The 19741-nt window shown below is 37.5% G+C and overlaps 1 protein-coding gene across 2 annotated transcripts in view; it reads left to right on the forward strand.

Moving 5' to 3' along the window:
• The window catches only part of DROSHA (drosha ribonuclease III), a 75827-nt gene that overhangs the window by 22479 nt on the left and 33607 nt on the right, over positions 1–19741 (forward strand). For both annotated transcript variants that reach the window (XM_086740348.1, XM_086740349.1), the window contains exons 11-16: positions 1252–1333; positions 2604–2678; positions 6032–6201; positions 11567–11691; positions 14837–14936; positions 17916–18023. In XM_086740348.1, the coding sequence (XP_086596474.1) occupies positions 1252–1333; positions 2604–2678; positions 6032–6201; positions 11567–11691; positions 14837–14936; positions 17916–18023 (660 nt within the window). The remainder of the gene's footprint in view (positions 1–1251; positions 1334–2603; positions 2679–6031; positions 6202–11566; positions 11692–14836; positions 14937–17915; positions 18024–19741) is intronic.

Genomic DNA, 19741 nt, shown 5'->3' on the forward strand with positions numbered 1-19741 from the left:
TTAATGGATGACAAAAATAAGGCATATGGAGGTGCTGGTTTGCCGGGACCACATAAGTAAATGGCAGAGCTGAAAATCATGAGTTTGAAGCTCTGAAGATTGCTTATCAGTACTTAATATAAGCTGTTGCCAAAACAAATTTCCGGTGGATACAAACAAAGCACATTCAGTTCATAATCTTTTTTTTTATTATTATTACAAATTAATCCCTGGTGAAGCCAGTTTGTGAAGTAAATTGCTGCAGTGGAACGACATGTGTAGGTACAGAAACACCCCTGCATATTAACTACAAAGATAGGATCAGTGTTTAATTTAGTCACATATATTTACATTTTTCTTTCTAGTTATCTGTCTTTTTGCTGCTCAACAGCATCTAAATATATGCAAGAGTCCTGAAATTCCGCAGCAAGATTAATATGATCAAAGCAATTAATTTCTTGTTACTGAATCTGCTATGTTGTCTCCAGTTCTTGTTCTAAAACAACAAATGGCCACGAAGCAAAATAGGGAATCTGACCTTTTTTTGGACTCCTAGTCAATTGGCTGGAGCACTATTTACAGACCATCTTTACTAATGCATTCTTGTGAAAGAGATTGTCTTGTTGAGTTTGGAATTTGTGGGCAGTATCATACACATGTAATTTATATCAACCTGGACTGATTTTTTTCTTAAGGAAGGCTTTTAAAGTTCCTTCATTATTTCTGAATAGAAGCTTTTTGCTTTGGAGGAGCTGCTTCCCCACTTGATGAGAAGAATCATCTCATCTTTTCTTTTCCTTTTTTTTTTTTCTTTTTTTTTCTTTTCTCACTTCCTATTGGCTCTTGAGGTCAAAATCCTCAATTTACGTTGTACTGTATGTTGCTATGGAAGTGATTATTATATCACAGATGATGATTTATAAACTCTTTATATGAAGATGAAGGAAAAAGTGAATTAAAAAACCCTTAGCTTACTCAGGTAAAAGGGTTTTAGTGCAGGACGAATTATCACAGATTCATAATTGCTGCCTGTAGTGCTGATTTGGACATGGACTAAAGAGTCTTCATTACAATGCTTTCTTGACAGTGCTTTCTGAAGAGATCACTGTGCTGTGTTACAGTAGATGACTACAGCTATATCAATACTGTTTCCAAAGCCCAATGTCTAGCAATTGGCAAATATGAAGACACTTTTTTATATTGTTTTATTTAAATATACATGAGTGGCAGTATTATCTAACTGTAATTCTTGTTTACTTTTTCTTTCCCCAGAATTTTTGTGTGAGAGGTCTTGAGCTGTTCTCTTCATATCTATTCAAAGATATTTTGGAGCTCTATGACTGGAATCTTAAAGGTAGCTTTTATTTAGGGAAAAAAAAACATACAAAACCTCAATTATTTGCAACTTTTGTAAGGGGGACTCTATTTTCTTATGTTCTTTGGTTTAAAGACAAAAATGTGGAGAGAGGCCTTGAAAGAACAAAGTCAAATGCTGGTTTAGGTGAGAGGGACAAGCTTTCAATTTGTTCTTCAAGAAGATGAAATATGTTACTTTATTAGTGTGGGCTGCAGCAATTAAAATGCACAAACTTGGCACTATATTCTTGGAGATTCTTCCTTGATTGAAAACTGTTCTTTTTAATTAAACAATAAATATTACTGTATGTTTAGTGTTGCACGGTGTAGTGTTTGTGGTGTTTTGAAAGCCAAGGTGTCAGGTAAACTATTCTCTCTGTTTTTACAAGCTAACAGGCAAGTTACTCATACAGTATTTCTCTACAGTCAACTTACAAAGCAGTGTCACACAGACAGCCATAGGGGGATAACATATCATTATAGCTGAATGTTTTTGACATGACAAGATGAAAGTATGTATTTCTGTGAAGACTGCGACAAAGGAGAATTTCAAGGATGATCCTTCCCCTGGTCTAAAAGAAAACTGAGAATATCAAAGGAATTTCATTTCAGAATCTGTAGGTGTGTTTTGGTGTCTTGACTTTGTCTATGGAGGCGCACTCTGCAGCTACTGCAGTTAAAGAGTAGACAAGTTTCATACATTTTATGTAGCCTTCTTAGGTTTGATACTAAATGTATTCTGATATCAATGTTGTCTTTCATATCACTGTTTCTGATGGTTCTTTCTTTTTTAACACCGGGTACTTGGTGGTTTTGTTTTTATTTTAATGCAGAGCTTTGGATGATGAAATAGGAAGTGGGAAAAACATAAAATAGAATAACAAATTTCCTTGTTATCTTTGTTGTTGTAACCAAAAAACATCCCACTAATTGGAAGAGACTAATAAACTAGTGCTTCAGTCTGTAAGGCTTAATTGAATTAATTATATGAAACAATTTTAAATAAAACTACTATGTTTTCATGAGATTATTTTTATTTTTAAGTTATTGTAGCTTTCTTTGAAATTGTCCATGTGAAAGTTTTCACTAGAAGTTCTTACTCTGTTCCTCTTTGCTGTGCATTTTGTTACTTTTCTGATTGAAACTTAGACCCTGTCAAATGTAATCACTATTCATTGATTGCATCTGCAGCAAGGTTGCTTTCTTGTTTTCTTCTTTTGCAAATATGTTGGTATTTATAAATTTTCCATCTTTTTTTCATATTTAAGGTCCTTCACTTGAAAATGATTCTATTTCCTGCCCCAGATTTCACTTCATGCCGCGGTTTGTGAGATTTCTTCCAGGTAATGTTTGTCTTATGTAGCTTTATGGAAATTAGATCTAAAAAAAACCCCCCAAAAAACCCCAAAAACCACACACTCTCAAAAAAAAACCACAAAAAAAACTTGTGGCAAGTCAAATGGTTCAGTCAGTATAGAGATCTGATGCTTCCATCTGAAGTTGCCAGTTCTTGCTGGCAGTGTGGATGGTTTACTCAGAACTGAGATTCAGCTGGGCAGGCCAAGTCTTGCTTCCAGCTTTTGTCTCTGTCACGGTGATTTTAGGCAGTGCTGGGTCATCCTTGTCCTGTTCTGTGATGGAGTTGTGGTATTTGAGGGGTGCTGTTACCTGGATTTAATGTCCTCTCTGATCTTTAGGATACCGCGTGGTTATATTAAAATTTTTGCTGTGCAGTTTTGAGGGTCAGTTGTTCTGATTGTTTCTTTCTTTATCTTAGTGCAAGCATAGACCTTGCAACAAATGGCGAAAGACAGAAAAACACCATTCCAATGCAATTCAACTCTAGCCTGGCAGCCAAGGACAAACTTCAGCGTGGAGCATTACGCTCATTTTGAGTAAACAGCTTACAGAGGCATTTAACACATCCTAGCGTACTAGGACAGACTTTCAGTTGATATAAATGTCATGGCTCCACTGAAAATGTGTCCTGCTGAGATCCTGCCAGTGATTGCTCCAGAAGTGTTGTGAGGACAGGAGGATGCATTTCAGCTGCTGGGCTGAGGGTGCAAATGAGACATGGAACAATCTTCATCAAGAGGGCTATGGCCTAGAGGTGCTCTCTGTGCTGAGCTTTGAAACTTAGCTTGGATATTAATTATAGCTGTAGCTAAATGAGGTTTGGCTCGTTACTGCGGAGAGTACTGATGGCTAGAAAACTGTATTTCTAATTGTTGTTCCTTCCTGGATACACAACACTGTTCAATCAGAAGCAGAGCTCTGAGGCTTGCTAGCAAACATTGATTTGGTTCTGCTGAAGCAATTTACAAAATAAGCCATCATGCCACATGTGGCTGATTAACTTGACCTCATCACAAAATGAGAACAAGTTTGACCTGCCTGCTTTGTGTAGCTTGAGGGTGTTTTCCAGTTAGCTTGGGGTTTTTATATTCTGATTTGTTTTATTTTAGTTTAGATGTCAGCTCTTTCTGTGATATCAGATAGTTTACTGATAGGGAGAGATAAATCTCTATAACGTGTATTTCTGTGTGCTTCCTCTCTAAGATTCCCAGCCTTCTAACTCTTTACAAAAATATGTTTTTCCAGATATTTCTGCATATATAGTTGACTTTTAGCATCTGTATGACAGACATTTTTTAATCAAGTTTGCATTTTGTATTGATTATTTTTTGAAATATCCTTGGAGATTTTTAATTTTCAGAGAGTGAGAATCTATTTTCTTCAGGTATGTTTGAAGAACATTATTTATCTATGTCTAATCAAAAAAGATATATTGGTACAATAGATCTCCACACATCCATCAACTGTCTTATTAAAGATAGAAATGAATTGCTGATTTCCCATCCCCTCTACTTTTTTCTTTCTTATTTTTCTAACATGGTCTAAAAATATAAGGCTTAGGATGTCAGATTATCTATGTGGATTACTTAGACACAGGCCTTGGGGTAACTCTAAGCTTTGAGCTAGTTGTACCAGGTTTACTGAGTGCCAGAGATGCATAGCATGTGAAATAGTTGCTGTGTTGTATTCATTGTCATAGATTTTTATTATGATGAATATATTAAGAGAGTAAAAGACTAGGAAAAAAAAAAATGAGGTCTCAAGTACTGCATGTTCTGACCCGGAAAAGGTCAGGTCTGTAACTGCTGTTAGGCGCAGCTATCTATAGCAACCTATACCCTTCTGGTACGCAGTCTTCAGTGAGTAAGTCTGCAGCTTTTTTTTAGGGATTGTTGGACATGGGCTTACCTCTTGCATAACAGTTGTCTAGTTGTTGACAAAGACAAAAGTCTTGTAAACTGAATGCTCCTCTAATCTGAAGGAAAACTTTGCACATTTAAAAATCTGCCACTGCAGCTGTTTAGAAGTATTTTCTGTTTCCAGTGAGGTATAGGGTGTATTTTCCCCACTTGAGTTTGCCTGTTGGAGTTTGAATTAGGTTAATTGTTCTAAGAGGCCAAGTTATATCATTCTCTTTCATCTTTTATATACCCTAGTGCTGTAATCCCAGCTGAAGTAAGAGAAGCCCTTGTTCCCTCACTTGTCTTGTAGAGGACATCATCTTACACAATACTGCTGTTACGCAGCACTTCTGCAAGGCTTTTCCTGCGTGCCTGGGATCCCATTCCTTGTGCTGTGGCATCATGCCCCATATCGCACTAAGGCTTTACTTCTGTTTTTTCTCTATTCCTTTTTTTTTGTGTGTGTAGAGATAGAAAGGATGTACTCAGTGGCAGGACCAGATTCCTCCTGCTCCTTGTGGAAGGGAAATCAACATTTGTGCTCTATGGGGATGAAACTTCAAGATGCTGCCACACGTACAAATTAACACCCTGTGGTTGAAGGAGGGGGTCAGAGAGATGTGTGTCAAAATTAAAGCACTGTAAAACACATCTATCTTTTTGCTCATATGAGCAGACAGACATACTGAATTTGAATAGTCAGTGTCTTTTGAGTGGTGGTCTGTCAGGACCGTCACTCGCTCACCTTTCCTGTTTGCATCTTCGCATCTGTAGCTGGCTACCTGGAGCCAGTCAGATGTTTATTATACTGTCTTCCTTTGTTACAAGCAGCCTGCGCTGTGCATGTTTCCTGGAGTCTTGAAAGTATTTAGCAATTTTCACATGCCCTTAATTCATTTAGTGACAGAAGACAGCATGAGGCTCTTTAGTCTTCATTACTGCAGGTACAAGCATGTAAGCACTACAGATGAGTTTAAAATGCAGCGATAACTTACTACATTCATCCAGAAGTATCCCGTAAAATTTTGAGTGTTCTTTAAAAAAGCTGCATAAATGCCTAAAGACTTTTTAACAACCATTGTAAAAAGAATTATAAAAGTGTGAAAAGGAAGATGTAACTGGACAATGCAACTGATTGTTCTGCCTACTCATTTTAAAGTCTTTTTTTCAGACAAGTTAGAAATTTCAGCTTTACAGTATGTTGAAACTGTTACTCTTGCTACCATTACCGTTATTGCTTCCACTTTAGCAAAGTGTTTATGCATGTGCAGTATTTATCAATAAAATATTTGCCTTCATATTTTTGAAGTCGCTTAAGCATTTTGCATTTTATTGTGCTCATCCAAATACTTTGTGTTCTGCATATTTTCCCTTTCGCTCATGCTTTAGGAGTGAATATCTGAAATGTGTTTTATTTATTTATTTATGTTTTTAAGATGGAGGAAAAGAAGTACTCTCAATGCATCAGATTCTTCTCTACTTGTTACGATGCAATAAAGCTCTGGTGCCTGAAGAGGAGATTGCCAACATGCTTCAGTGGGAAGAACTGGAATGGCAGAAATATGCAGAAGAATGCAAAGGGATGATAGTTATCAGCCCTGGCATGGTAAAGCAAATAGTTCTGATTTATGAACAACCCAATGACACATACATATCTTGTTTTGGAGAGTTTGCTACAGGCTGAATTAGAAAGGGAAAAGGTGACCAGTGACAGTTACAGATGGTTATATGAATAGTGCATTGACTTGTTCCAACCCTCGGAATTGCACCCTCTGCTGTTTTACTGAGGGGCACATTTCCAGATAAGCCCTATTTCATTGTGCATGTTAAAAGGAACAGCTGTATTTTATGAATCATATAACCATAGGATAGTTAAAGTTGGAAGGGACCTTTAAAGGTCATCTAGTCAAACCTCCCTGCAAGGAGCAGGGACATCTCCAACCAGATCAGGTTGCTCAGAGCCCCATCCAACCTGGGTTTGAATGTTTCCAGGGATGGGGCATCCACCACCTCTCTGGGCAACCTGTTCTGGTGTTCTACCACCCTCATTGTAAAAAAAATTTTCCTAATATCTAATGTAAATCTACCTCCCTCTATTTTGAAACCATTACCTCTTGTCCTATCACAACAGGCTCTACTGAAGAGCTTTTCCCCATCTTTCCTGTAGGCCCTGTAGTTTGCTCCTCTACTTCCTTATTTTCTCAGTCAGTCTTTATGTGCATGATCTCATTCTCTTTTCCCTGGTACAGGACCAGAGAATTAGTGACTATTTGCTATTTTCTTTCATCTTCCTCTTTTGACTCCCTAGCTCTATTAAGTGCTCTATCCAGATTCTGCCCTGAATATGGAAACCGTTTTTTCTGCCTATGTGGTTTTTTCCGCGTTGTTTCTATGTTGCTCTCACTTACACTGAGGAATTTTGTGTACATTAATGAATGCATCCATTAATTTTCAGTGCCAAGCTTGAAACCCCTATGGCCTTATTATTTTTTGAACAATTAGTATTTTAAAGTGTATGTTCTCCAAACACAGCTCCTTTCAACTACAGTGTTTATGTGAATTTAGCCCATTTTTCTGACTTTCACACTTCAGAAATGTGGGTCACAATAATAGATGATGTCCACTAAAAGCTACAGGGTTCTGTTTATGTGTTTTAGTCAGTATCACAAAGTGATATCTCAGTAGTAGAGACATGCTTTGGACCTAATATTTTAGACTGCCATGCAGCTTTCTTGGTTGTAATACTTGTCTCTGACTTCGTTTTCCTCCTTTGATCATAACTCAATTTCTTAGCTTCTCCAGAAAAAGTGCGACTTGGTATCAGGTCTAAGGTGAAATTTAGTTTGCTAACTGAAAAACCTGTCCTGAAACTGCAGCCAGGTTGACCTCCTAAATGTATTTTTCAAATTTGTATTTTTAAGTATCGCAGCATTACATTTAATAAACTACTTTATAAGCTATTTATAACTTGGGCAGGATGATTTATTTTCCCCTTGATTTCTTTCTGAGTGTTTTCATTCTGGCTAAAGCTTTCTGTTTCTGCTGACTGTTTAACTTAACATTGCCTGTGGTTTCTGTGATACAAGGTACATGGTAGTGCACAAGTCGTCAGAATCTGAATGGTATATACTGACATAACTTTAGTGGTTTTGCTGAAGATAAGCTGAAAACTTGCTTTTTTGTTTAGCATGAAGGAATGTGTGTATGTGCCTGCCTTATGTCACACTACTGTAAATGTCTGCACAAGGCAGTGCAGTTTGTGAGAGGCAGTGTTAATTTTGAGATTTTGTGTGATTTTTACTGACAGACTTTGCATTCTACAAGACATTTTTAGAGATGTATGTGGACATCAAAATATATAAGCATAAAAGAAATCTGCAGCACTTTGAAACGTTGTCATGTTATAATGCCATCATTAGAACATGTTTTTTCTCTCAAGAAGATTGCAAAGACTTTCTTCTTAGTTTGTGGGTTTTTTCTGTTCATTGCAGTATTTTCTATTGAATATGAAAATAAGTGAAAGATAGAGTATGAAAGTATTTTCTATGCATTTTACAACATTAGAAGATGAAACAGTTCTGTTATAAAGACAAAGTGAAACTGTTTTAGAAAATGACAGCTCTTCAATTCAATTTATCCACCTGACACAACAAAGTAAAACCACTAAATTTTATTTTACTACTTTCCTCCACAACATCACTTCAGAAATAATAATTCCTCTTGTGAGCAGATCTAGGTTGTGTAGGTATTTTATTTTTTTAAAAGTGAGGTGTGTGTATATGCATGATGGAGAAGGGAAAAAATTTTGATAGGCGTATAAATCTCATTTACTTAGACACCTAACAATAGTTCAGCATTATTTAAAGCCATTTAATTTATTCACAGTGTTTTATTAGTTCAGTGAAAATTTGTATTGGAATAGATTTAAAAGTTAACAAATTTTAATCCTCTTCACTCTTTCTTTCTAAAATACTGCTGCTTTTCTCGCTAGTACAAATATATATGTATTTTAACCTACTTTTTTACCACATCTGTATGAAATCTCAATGTCTTCTAGTACCAGCAAACCCTTGATTGATGAGGTTTGGAGTAGGAAACAGATAATCGGCCTCTGTTCTGTTAGAATTCCTTTGTTTTTGATGAGATGTTAAAAGCAAGGTTGTGATTATTAGACGGTCTCTCCAAACACTTTTAAAAGATCGTGGGGATAAAAATTGGGAAGAATAACATCTAGTTTGCTTCCATCCTGTCTGCTGGTGCACAATTTATACTGTATGTTTCTGTATGGTGCTGTTTGTTTATTTAACCTTCAGGAACAGCAGCAGAGAGAAAGCTCGCGTTCACCGTGCTGTAGGAAAAAAGCGTGGCCCAGCTACTCCCCTCTCATAACCATCCATCAAGGAACAATTGTAATTAAGTCTTAAAACAAGGAGTGATTTTGTCTTAATTTTGGTTAGACCTTTGTGAATGGCTATGTAACTGAGTGATAAAACTCAAAGGCATGGCATCTAAGTGGAGAGAAAGTCTGGTTTTGAGTGTTCCTGAGGCCACGCATTTCACACAGACCCTGCTATGGGCGTACTGAAAGCTCTTGTCTCTTTCAGACTTTCAAGGACCAGATTTCTTCTATTTAAGTGTCAAAAAATGCGGAGAGTTTGAATAGGAAAATATTCTCTGTAATTCTTTAAATATATTGATTATAATTAGTATATTGACTATAATTATTGTTTCATACAGTATAATTATTGTGACCAGCAGGTTGAGGAAAGTGATTCTCCCCCTCTGCTCTCATGAGACCCTACCTGGAGTACTTCCTCCAGCTCTGGAGCCCCCAACATGAGAAGGACATGGACCAGTTGGAGAGGGTCCAGAGGAGGGCCACAAAGATGATCAGAGGGCTGGAGCTCCTCTCCTATGAGGACAGGCTGAGAGAGTTGGGGCTGTTCAGCCTGGAGAAGAGGAGGCTCCAGGGAGACCTTATTGTGGTCTTCCAGTACCTCAAGGGGGCCTACAGAAAAGAAACTCTTCAGTAGGGCCTGTTGTGACAGGACAAGGAGTAATGGTTTCAAAATAGAGGGAGGTAGATTCAGATTAGATATTAGGGAAAATTTTTTTACACTGAGGGTTGTAGAACACTGGAAAAGGTTTCCCAAAGAGGTGGTGCATGCCCCATCCCTGGAAACGTTTAAGGCCAGATTGGATGGGGCTCTGAGCAACCTGATCTAGTTGGAGATGTCCCTGCTTCTTGCAGGGGGGTTGGACTAGAAGGCCTTTGAAGGTCCCTTCCAACCCAAACCATTCTATGATTCTATGAATCATATTTTGATGCCTTAGTTCTCAGAGGAGTTATTGTGTAGCAACGCTGCTTTTTTTCAAGGAGGCAAGGATGGAAGAGGTTCTTAATTTTTAATGTTAAGAGAGGGGGAACCAACAAACAACTTTTGTGAAGATAAAGACTTTTCAAATTGGCTTTGCACAAACCTCACAAAACCAGATAAACTTAAATTTCAGTACTTTGAGTTCTGGTTAGAGAAAAACCTTCTGCCTGCTACAAACCCTCCCCATGTTTTTCATTAGATTTTGTTGTCCTAATCCCTTTTTGTTGGAAGTGCTGTGGGGAAAAACTTTTCTCTTCTTTTTTTCTTTTCTTTTCTTTCTTTCTTTTTTTTTTTTTTTTAAACCTGGCAGCATGAGCTAAGTAACTCTTTTTTTTTCTTCTCTTTTTTTTTGGCTGAGAAGATGTAACTTTATCTTCAGTCATCACATCCAAAGGGAAGCTGATAAGCATTTTTCCCTTGGAAAATGTTTCTCTGAGTGTCAAAGTTTTAACTAAGTTTTTGGTTTTTTAGAATAGATTGGAAATGTGGCCACCTGATGAGGCTTACCTTTATTTCTAGAATTGGCTCTGCTTATCCATGCAGAAGATGATTGCTGTGAACAGTTATACTGAGGTGGTTTGAAGGGTGAAAGCTTTGTTCTTGACACAATTTTTATTGTTTTGTGAAGAGAATGGTGAGAGCTGTTTCTATAACTCTGAAGTTCATCTTTGAGACATTCACAATGCTAAATTAGAAGTTTTGAGATGCAGGTAACTAGAAGTAATGCTCTTTTTCTGAAGTCTTAAGACAAGCAGAAAATATTGGCTTCATCCACCTGATTGCAAAGTGGGAGTAAGCAGGCACATAACAAAGGAGCTTGCCAGGTAATGGAGAAAATGTTTACTTAGAGGCAAACTGTGCACCTTCAGCTGAGTTTTTAAATACGTTAGATAAGTGATCGAGAGCTTTGTAAGCAGCATGTCTTCTACAGTGATGTGCAATTACTCATTTGCTGCATTTTCAGAGGTGAAGCGAAAGCTACCTCCTTCTACACTGTCCTTTTTAACTATTAAAAGAACTTCTGTTTTGAAGTGTAAAAAGGACAAAAGCCTCCTCATTATACAAGACTGTATTCCTCATTGTACACATCAGCCTAAGAGCCTTTTCTAAGAGTAGCATGACAGAATTTTTAATGCTGTTCAGTCAGTGTGATTGAATGGGTCTAATAATGGCTTTACTTGCATTGAGAAATCAGGAACAGGACTAAAATTAGAGAGGTAACCTGATCTTAGTGAACTACTCAGGCATGTGGGGGCTTGAATGACAGAATGCTAATCCTGATTTTATTTCCAGTGTGGTGTTTGACCAAAGAAAGTTGCTTTAAGTTCTTGGAAATAATCAAACTGTAAATTTCCTGACTTGTAAACTGAAAACAAAACGATTTTCTTTTTTCATTGGGAGAGCTAAGTCAATTAACTTTGTTTCAGGCATTGTTGTTGCCCAATATTTATTGTAATAGTAATGATTAGTTTTATGTGCATTTTAATAAGCTTGGAATTTTACTGCTTTGTGGTTCCTGGATAGTGTGGGCTAGAGGAAATAAGTTTTCCACAGAACTGTTGTCAATTAGGTATATTTTGTTTTTTCTCCTAGAAACCCAGCTCAGTTCGGATTGATCAGCTGGACCGTGAACAGTTCAATCCTGATGTGATTACTTTCCCCATTATTGTCCACTTTGGGATACGACCTGCTCAACTCAGTTATGCTGGAGATCCTCAGTAAGATGCTTTTCCTTCCATCTTTTGTGCAGAAACTCATTACTGTTGTAGTTTGTGGCTTAAATAGGGCTTGTTTAGGTGCTTAATCAAATCCGATGTAGAGCTTAGTGCTTGTAGCACTGGACACTAGCTCTTGTAAGTTAGAGAATATAAGGTATAACTTCTTTTTTCTGGCATAATTCAGGATCTTCTCAAGTAAATGTGCATGTATGTGCAGTGTGAAATTTCTCAATCTGAGAACGGCTCTTCGAAGTCAGACTAAAGGTTCCTCAAGCTCTATCTTATTTCTCTGAGAGGCCAGTTGTGGGGTGTTGGAGAGAGAATAATGTCACAGGAAGGCAGAAGGGGAGAAATAGTTACCCAGGGTTCCAAAGCTCTCTAGCATATGGACTTCTGAACTAGAGGATGTATTTAGATCATTTTGTTTAACAGCCCTGAATGGGCCTTCCTTCTCTATATTTCTCGAATCACTATTTGAATCTTTTCATGCTGCTGACAGGGAGCAGATTCCAGGTAATCACTTCCCCAGTACTACTGTGCATCATATGAAAAAGGACTGATTTTGTTTCAGGGCTGATGCTTAATCATTTAATTAGACACTCTTCAGGTCTTACATCTAATAAAGAAGAATATAACCATTTTCTGTTTGCTTTCAGCATTACATTTATGTTTCTTGCACCCTGACATATCCACCTTAGTTGTCTCTTTCTTTGCCTTGAAGGCTTAAGTTTACATACTGTTTCCTAGCTTGGAAGCTGTTGCATCCATGCTACTTTTCTCTGTACCTTTTATGTCCTTATAGAGGTTGGGATGAGTGTAGTGAAGGAGTGGGGGAGGAAATCAGAACTTCAGGCAGAGCAGGACGTACTGTTTCACTGTGGATTTGTGTAGTCGCATAAATGTGATTACTGGATTTTGTTCGTGATTCTTTTCTTAGTTTCTGACAATTTCAAGGAAGTCTTCCAGTGATTTGGAGATCTGTTTTCTGAATGATGAGACAGTATAGAGCCCATCCCTTGTGCATATATAGTTAAGGTTATCTTTTTCCTTGTGCATTTTCCTCTAGTGCCTTTTAAAGATGTTGAATTTCACCTGCAGTTTTGAGGCCCATATGTGCATGTGTAAAAGACGTACTCTTCTACAACTGCTTGCTGACAATTTTAGATGTAATATGGTGGGAAGTGGTAAGAATCAGTGCTTATGCAGATAATAATATATTTTCTTTTGACTTTGAGCATGACTTTTAATGCTCCTTGACTTCTTGTTTTCTTATCCATAAAAAGAAAATAAAAGACCAAAGAATATAAGAACCATCTCTATTTTGATGCTGGATTTCTTAACATTTCTAAAATTCTAGTATCTTGCATTGAAAACAGTATAAAGACACAACAATTATTCTTCCCACACTTTTTTGTTTTAACTTTCTTTATCATTTTTATGACTTTTTTTTTTTTTTTCACAGAGCTGCTTACAGAATTTAGCTGTGCTTCTTTTTATCAAAGTAACAAAGCAGTTTTTGTGAAAGACCTCTGTGGTGGCATCATAAATCTCAGGCTTAACTCTCGTATATGTGTGAAATAGGTAATACCCAGAAAAGATTTTCCTCCAGTGTTTCTTTTCTTTGTGAGGTTCTAACACAGAATTTTTGTTATTGTAATCTATTAATTCTCAAACTTAACTTCAATAACAGAGTTTGTTCCACCTATATTAATACTAGTAGTAAAATATATATTGTAGATCATCAGTTTCAGGTTCTTGTTTTTGGATTTAAACCTTCTCATGGCATTTGTTTGTTTTCTGGTTGATTGATTTGTTCATGTACTCATTTTTCTTCTTTGGAAGGGGAATTGTCAGGAGTAGATGTGCTGTTCTGCAGGTTGCAGAAATGCGGAGAGCAGAGCATAAGAAAAATCTATGGATTGACTATTTCAAATGTGTTTATAGACTCAAAAAATGTCAGTATCTCTAAAGGCAGAGAGTATACATTCAATAATACTGCAGCAAAATAGCTGTGGAAAAAATGCCAGTAAGAAAAGATCTGTTTGTGTGCCTGTGATTATGAAACACTAAAAGAGCTACGGCTTCGTTTACTGCTTTGCCGTTAACATAGTAACTTCCTGCTAAAACCACTGCTCTAAGTTGGTGCTGTGGAGGATCTTCTTTTATAATGCAAATATAAAATAAAATAAATTACTTCAATAAATTTCTTCCCTCAGTCCGCTAATTCCCTGCTTCCTATTAAAAGTCCGGTTTTATGGATTTTCTTGAAAAACTCTAGAGAGGTGATACTATTTTGAAGATAGCATTCTTTCCTGGGGACACATATCATGATTCCCTTGGTCGCTCCTCCATAGTAACTTTTGAACCTTTTGGTCAATTGCAGCTGAAGGTAACAGTGCAATGTTGTCTACAAATGGCGTAAGTTCTTGCAAGTTTTGTGAAAATCTGAGCTAGGTGGCAGAGGGACTCTCACCAAGGAAAGTTCTGTTACTGAGGTTCATGTGTAATTAGACACCTCCAAAATATGAAAAGGCTAGACGGTTGGAGAAAACCAGAAACTTTAAGTAGATGCTAACCACAGGGAAAACTTGACTCGCTGTTTCCATTAAGCGCAAACCTATATGGAATTAAACTTTTATTTCACTGTTCACAGTATGGCTTCATGTTCCACATGACTTGTAGAGCTTTTCCTTATGTGCTTCACTGTAATACTTCAGCCAGTGTAAAGACAGACACTTTTTGGGGAAGATTACTACTGCTTTTCAGTGAGTGATAGGTAAATCCTGTGAAGAGGGAGTTTTCACTTGAGATGTCATGCTGTGGGCAAGTCGTTCCAGCATGCGGAGGTCGCCCTTTGGGACGGGTGGGTATCTGAGAGACTTGAGTTCTGCCCTGAGCTTTGCTGTTCACGTCACACTGCACAGCTTCATCTCTGCTGCTGTGTCCGCTGTGCTGGAACAACTGCAGAGACACTGTCACCTCTCAGAAAATGCTTTGAGATTTTCTTCTGGAGCAAAAAAAGATGCTTGTAGACAATATTGCTGTATATGGGTGCATTATTAGCAGCTGGTGTATTCATAAGGGCAAATGGTGAGAAACTTCTGTTGTATCAACCAAAATATTTGTTTTCTGTTTTGTCCTTCAGATACCAAAAGCTGTGGAAGAGTTATGTGAAGCTGCGTCACCTGCTGGCTAATAGTCCCAAAGTCAAACAGGCTGATAAGCAGAAATTATCGCAGAGAGAGGTATGCTGGGCCTTCCTGTAGCTGATGATTGAGCACGGTAATTCAGTGTGGAATAAAGCCATATGACTGCCTTGTTTATGGAAACAATAGAAATCCTTCACAAAAGATTTTCTTTTCAGGCTGTTACTGCTGATTTTATTTTTATCTTTGCTTGTTAGTGAATGGATTTTTTTTTTTTTTTTTCAGCTGTCAAACTACTGCAGGTTTTTTACCCAGTTATAGAAATAATCATTATAGAACTATAACTTCTTTATAGCCATTGCTATTAATGGTTTCAAGAATTAGCACAGAGAAGGACTTTTTATTTCAGAGTGCACTTTTAACTGGCTCACAATTTTAAACATTTCTCTTCTGAGATAAAAATTGCTGCACTCGTGCATGGTTTTAAACTGTAATTTACTGGGCAGTCTTAGTGACATTCCTTAAGATCTTTGAGTCAAAATCATCTGTTTGTTGTTATTTTCAGTAATTTTTAATGACAAATGAGGTATTTGTTGAATTTTTATCTTTTCTCTTTTTTTTTTTCCAAAAGTGATGAGCAAAAAGCATTTCCTAAGTGCAGATGCTCACCCAATTGGGAATTAAATTCAGAAAAATAAAGTCACCTAGATATAGACTAAAGCAGCCTGCTCTCAGGTATCAATTTTTTTTTTAAGAAAGATCTTGGAGCGAAGCTTTGAATTTGTCTGGTGCATGTCTACCAGGCACTCTTAATTGGACAACTTAAGTAAAAAATACATAGAGGAGAATTCAACTTCTTTGGTACCAGATGGAATTTAATTAAGAGGTGTTGTATTTTTATTTATTGATTAGAAACCCTGATGATTCATAGAATCGTAGAATATCCTGAGTTGGAAAGGACCCATGAGTCTAATTCCTGTGTTTTCCCTGGTTTGCTAATTGTGTAGCTTTGGTTGCAGTGAATGTTTGATACGTCTGACATTGCACCTGATTTTTATTACTGCAAAGCATAGTATGCTGTTGCATGAGCAAGAGTCTTAGTTAACGTTTTATTTATGCTGATATCAAATAAGCCCTTAGGTTCCTTATTTATAAATGGGGAAAAAACACAGTGTTGTGACTTAACTGTGCCACAGTTGTAAGGAGAAATAATTTTTGTCCCTATAGGAGAAGGTTTTGTTTGCTTCAGCTTTCTACACTCAGAGCAAGTAGAAGGGAAGATCATTGTTTTATGGGCATCTTTTCATTAGGGGCTAATGCACAACTTATTTGTAAAATTGTGGTGGATTGGATGTAGGGGAGTGATTATGTTTTCCTTCAAAAGATAAAATGCTCCTTTGGTATTTATCACTTACCATGTGGTGTGCTGATTTTTGTTTCTAGACCGTATTATCTAGGATAATGAGTTTATCAAGTAGTTGTATGCCATTTGAGAGGCATACGGGGCTGAAGCAGAAGCTTTATGTGAGGTTAACCTATGCATTTTGCCAAGGGATGTGTCAGTAACTTAGAAAGAGCTGCACGGCTTCACCTGCCTGGTACGTGGGCTTGTAAAGATTGTGAATCATATATTATGAGTAACACTGGTAGGTCTAGTAACACAGGTAGGTCTAGCAAGCACTGTAGCACTCGTCTCAGAAAACACCCAATGACACAGACTCAAAATGCAAATTTTAGACAACGCGCAAGGACTGCAGTGCTGTAAGCATCTCTGTTCCCTCTGCCATTGGTCATTTGCTGCTATGAGATTGTATGATGTTATTATTTGTGACAAGATCATGCCTGGGGGTTTTATTCCTCTAACCTAACTTTGAGCATTTATAGTAGGTGCATAAATTGGGACCTGAAGGCTCATTTTGAAGTCAATGGAGAGAGAAATGCATTTTTTAAAGCCATTTATCCTCCTTCATTGAATATAAAAGGAGCCAGGCTAACTAGCCTCCTACCCCAGATGCCTCACTGTTGAGGTGTGTGAGGTTTGATGAGTCTGTGTCTGGATAGATGCGCTTCTTGGAACCACTCTGTGACTCTCTGTAGCACAGAAGACAGAGCCCGTTCCTGCCCAGAGATGCTCACAAGCTTCAGACTGGAAGCTGGGAAGAGATGGCTTTAAGCAAGTGCCCGGTAGTGAGAAGGAGAAGGAAGATGGGTTGCAGCTTTGAATTCTAAAGAAGGAAGGGCACTGAGGGTGTCTTTACTGTTAGTGCATGCTGTATGAGGAGCTTGCGTACCCAGGCACTTTGTAGTTTTGGAACCAGGAGATCCTGATCAAGGGGTGATTTATTTTTGCTGGTTTTCTGTCATTCCATTTTTACATAAAATATCTTCTTTTAGTTCTATCAATAATCTTTTAATGATTCTGTGCCTTTCATAGTTTCTAGTGACAAATAAACTGCACAACCGCAAACAGCCAGTGGTCAAGGCAAAGCAGATCTTTTTTTAAAAAGATTTTTAATTGCAGTAATATTGGTAGATTTCATCACAATAGGCTCCAGGACTAGTGAATGCTGACCCCTCTCCCAGACTGGGAGTACTGACAGTGTTGAACAGGAGCTATTATAAAGTAGCTGAGATCATAAAACAAAGCCTTTCTTTTACTTATTCTGTTTTACTCCTACTGAATGCTTCAGACCAGGAGTACTCATGGTGATGGATGTGAATGAAGAGGTTGTTTTGCACATAGGGGTAAAGAAGGTGCTTTCATTATAAGGGCTTTAACTTGCTTACTTATGTATCACCTTGGATGTATGAGTTGGACTGGTTTGTTCTGTCATTTACAATTTAAAAAAAATGTAGTCATGTCTGTTCTCTTCTCTGTCTACTAAAATCCTCTGCCTATACTGTACTCCAGCATGTCAGCCACAGTCTGTGGCTGACAATTACAAGATTTGAACTACTCTTAGAAACTGCTCACCAAAACCAAACCTTAAACGGGTATTGTGAACGCACTCAGGTGTGCTTTGATACTGCATTGTTGTAGAAAGTTCTTCATAAGAGCTCTGTTCCCTCCCTGTCCAGGAAGCACTGCAGAAAATTCGTCAAAAGAACACAATGAGACGTGAAGTGACCGTCGAGTTGAGTAGCCAGGGATTCTGGAAAACAGGGATACGCTCTGACGTCTGCCAGGTGACTAAACCACAGAGATGTCTGATGTATTTTCTTTCTTGATAGCTGCCATTTACTTCTTGCAAGGATTTGTTGTGATTCTAGGCTGAAGAATCAAATGGAAATGAATACCTTTGCCTCAATAAGATCTGTTGATTTAGGGAACTATTCTAGTGTCTTGTCCACTCCCTCCTCACACAAAAAACGTTACTTTAAAATTTTAGTTTTCTTGACATTAGTTGATTAGCACAAGGAAGAGGGGGTAGGAATGGCCAGCTTGAGGCTAGAGGTTAGCCAAATGTTGAGTTTAGTGTGGAACTCCACAAACTTCTTCATCCATCAATTAGGTTGGGTTTAGATATTTTTATTTGAATGTATTTTTCTGTTTAGATTGTTTAAAAAACAATTTTACAGTGAAGCATGAAGCAATATCTTTTTATTTGAAAGAAAAGAAAGGAAAAAACCTCAGCACAAGTGACTTTTGGATTAAAACAGGTGACCCTCAGTAGGAAGAGATCTTTCAGATACTCTGTTTCATACGCATGACATTTCCAAGGTACTTCTCTCTCCCAGATCCTATTCTGAAGCAGTTGACAGCCACTGGCTTTGCCATATGTTGAAAATAAGTACAGTTTTAATATAATATTGTATTAGTAAAATTTAAGTAGCTATAACAGCCGAATAAATATACTAGAGGCATACTTGCATCATTTTTTTTTAGCTGTTGTTTTGGATATGTTATTTAAGAATTAAATGCTTACAATTTAATATTATCTTAACAATATGAAGTATAAACTTTAGGGGTTACTAGGCAAAGGAATAGGTAAAAGTCCCATTGTTATCTTAGAAATCCAGTAAGGCCAAAGGAGAAATTCTAACAGGAGAGAAATGCTAATAACTAAAATTGCTTTTCTTCTGTCTGAAACATTTCTTGTGATTCTTGTATTGCCTCTGAAGTTGAAGAAAGAGAATAGTGGAACAGTGTCTTCTCACATAACTGAGGAAAATTACAACCCTTTTCTATTTTTTTTTGTTGTGAACTTTATCTATGTTTACAGGTTAAGTCAACACTGTAAATCTCTAGTTCAGGAGCTTTGAAACAGTTCTGTGCTATGCATAATATGTTCTGTGATTCATCTCTTCATGTTTTCTTGGATATTCCTGTTTTGTTTTGTTCATGAAGGACCTGTAAAACACCAAAGAACAATGAAAGTAAAGCTATTTGATGTTTTTGTGCCCATCTGCAGCCATAACATCTAAATCAGCCAGTTCTGGTATGAAGGTCCTTTGATTTGATTTCTTTGAGACGCCAAGAGTAGGCAGACTGTGTGACTGTAAAATGAAAGATTGCTGCTGTTGCTACATGCTTTTCCCCAGATTAAAGAAAACTAAAACTAAATCAACTCTGTAGGCAGAGCTAAAGTGCAGTGATTTAAAATTAATGCTTTTAAAAGCATTACCATTTAGAAGACTGAAGCTCTTTTAACTCACTCTGATAGCTTACAGTTGCTCTAAGTTCCACGTACCAGTAATGACGCTGGTCTTTGCAGTCTCAGAAATGAACTGCTTGGAGGGGGAGGAAAAAGCATGAGTGAAATGTTCCAAAAATGTAAAATGGCTATGTTCTACCCGGCTCACTTGAAGCTGTCCAGTAGATGAAGTGCACTACTTGCCCGCTAAGCTGGGCAGCACTTGCTACACAGTCTGACAGGATGGGGCCATACTAAGCAGATACCACA

This window comes from Chlamydotis macqueenii, chromosome 2, assembly GCF_036417535.1.
Source record: "Chlamydotis macqueenii isolate bChlMac1 chromosome 2, bChlMac1.mat, whole genome shotgun sequence".
Classification (NCBI taxonomy): domain Eukaryota; kingdom Metazoa; phylum Chordata; class Aves; order Otidiformes; family Otididae; genus Chlamydotis; species Chlamydotis macqueenii.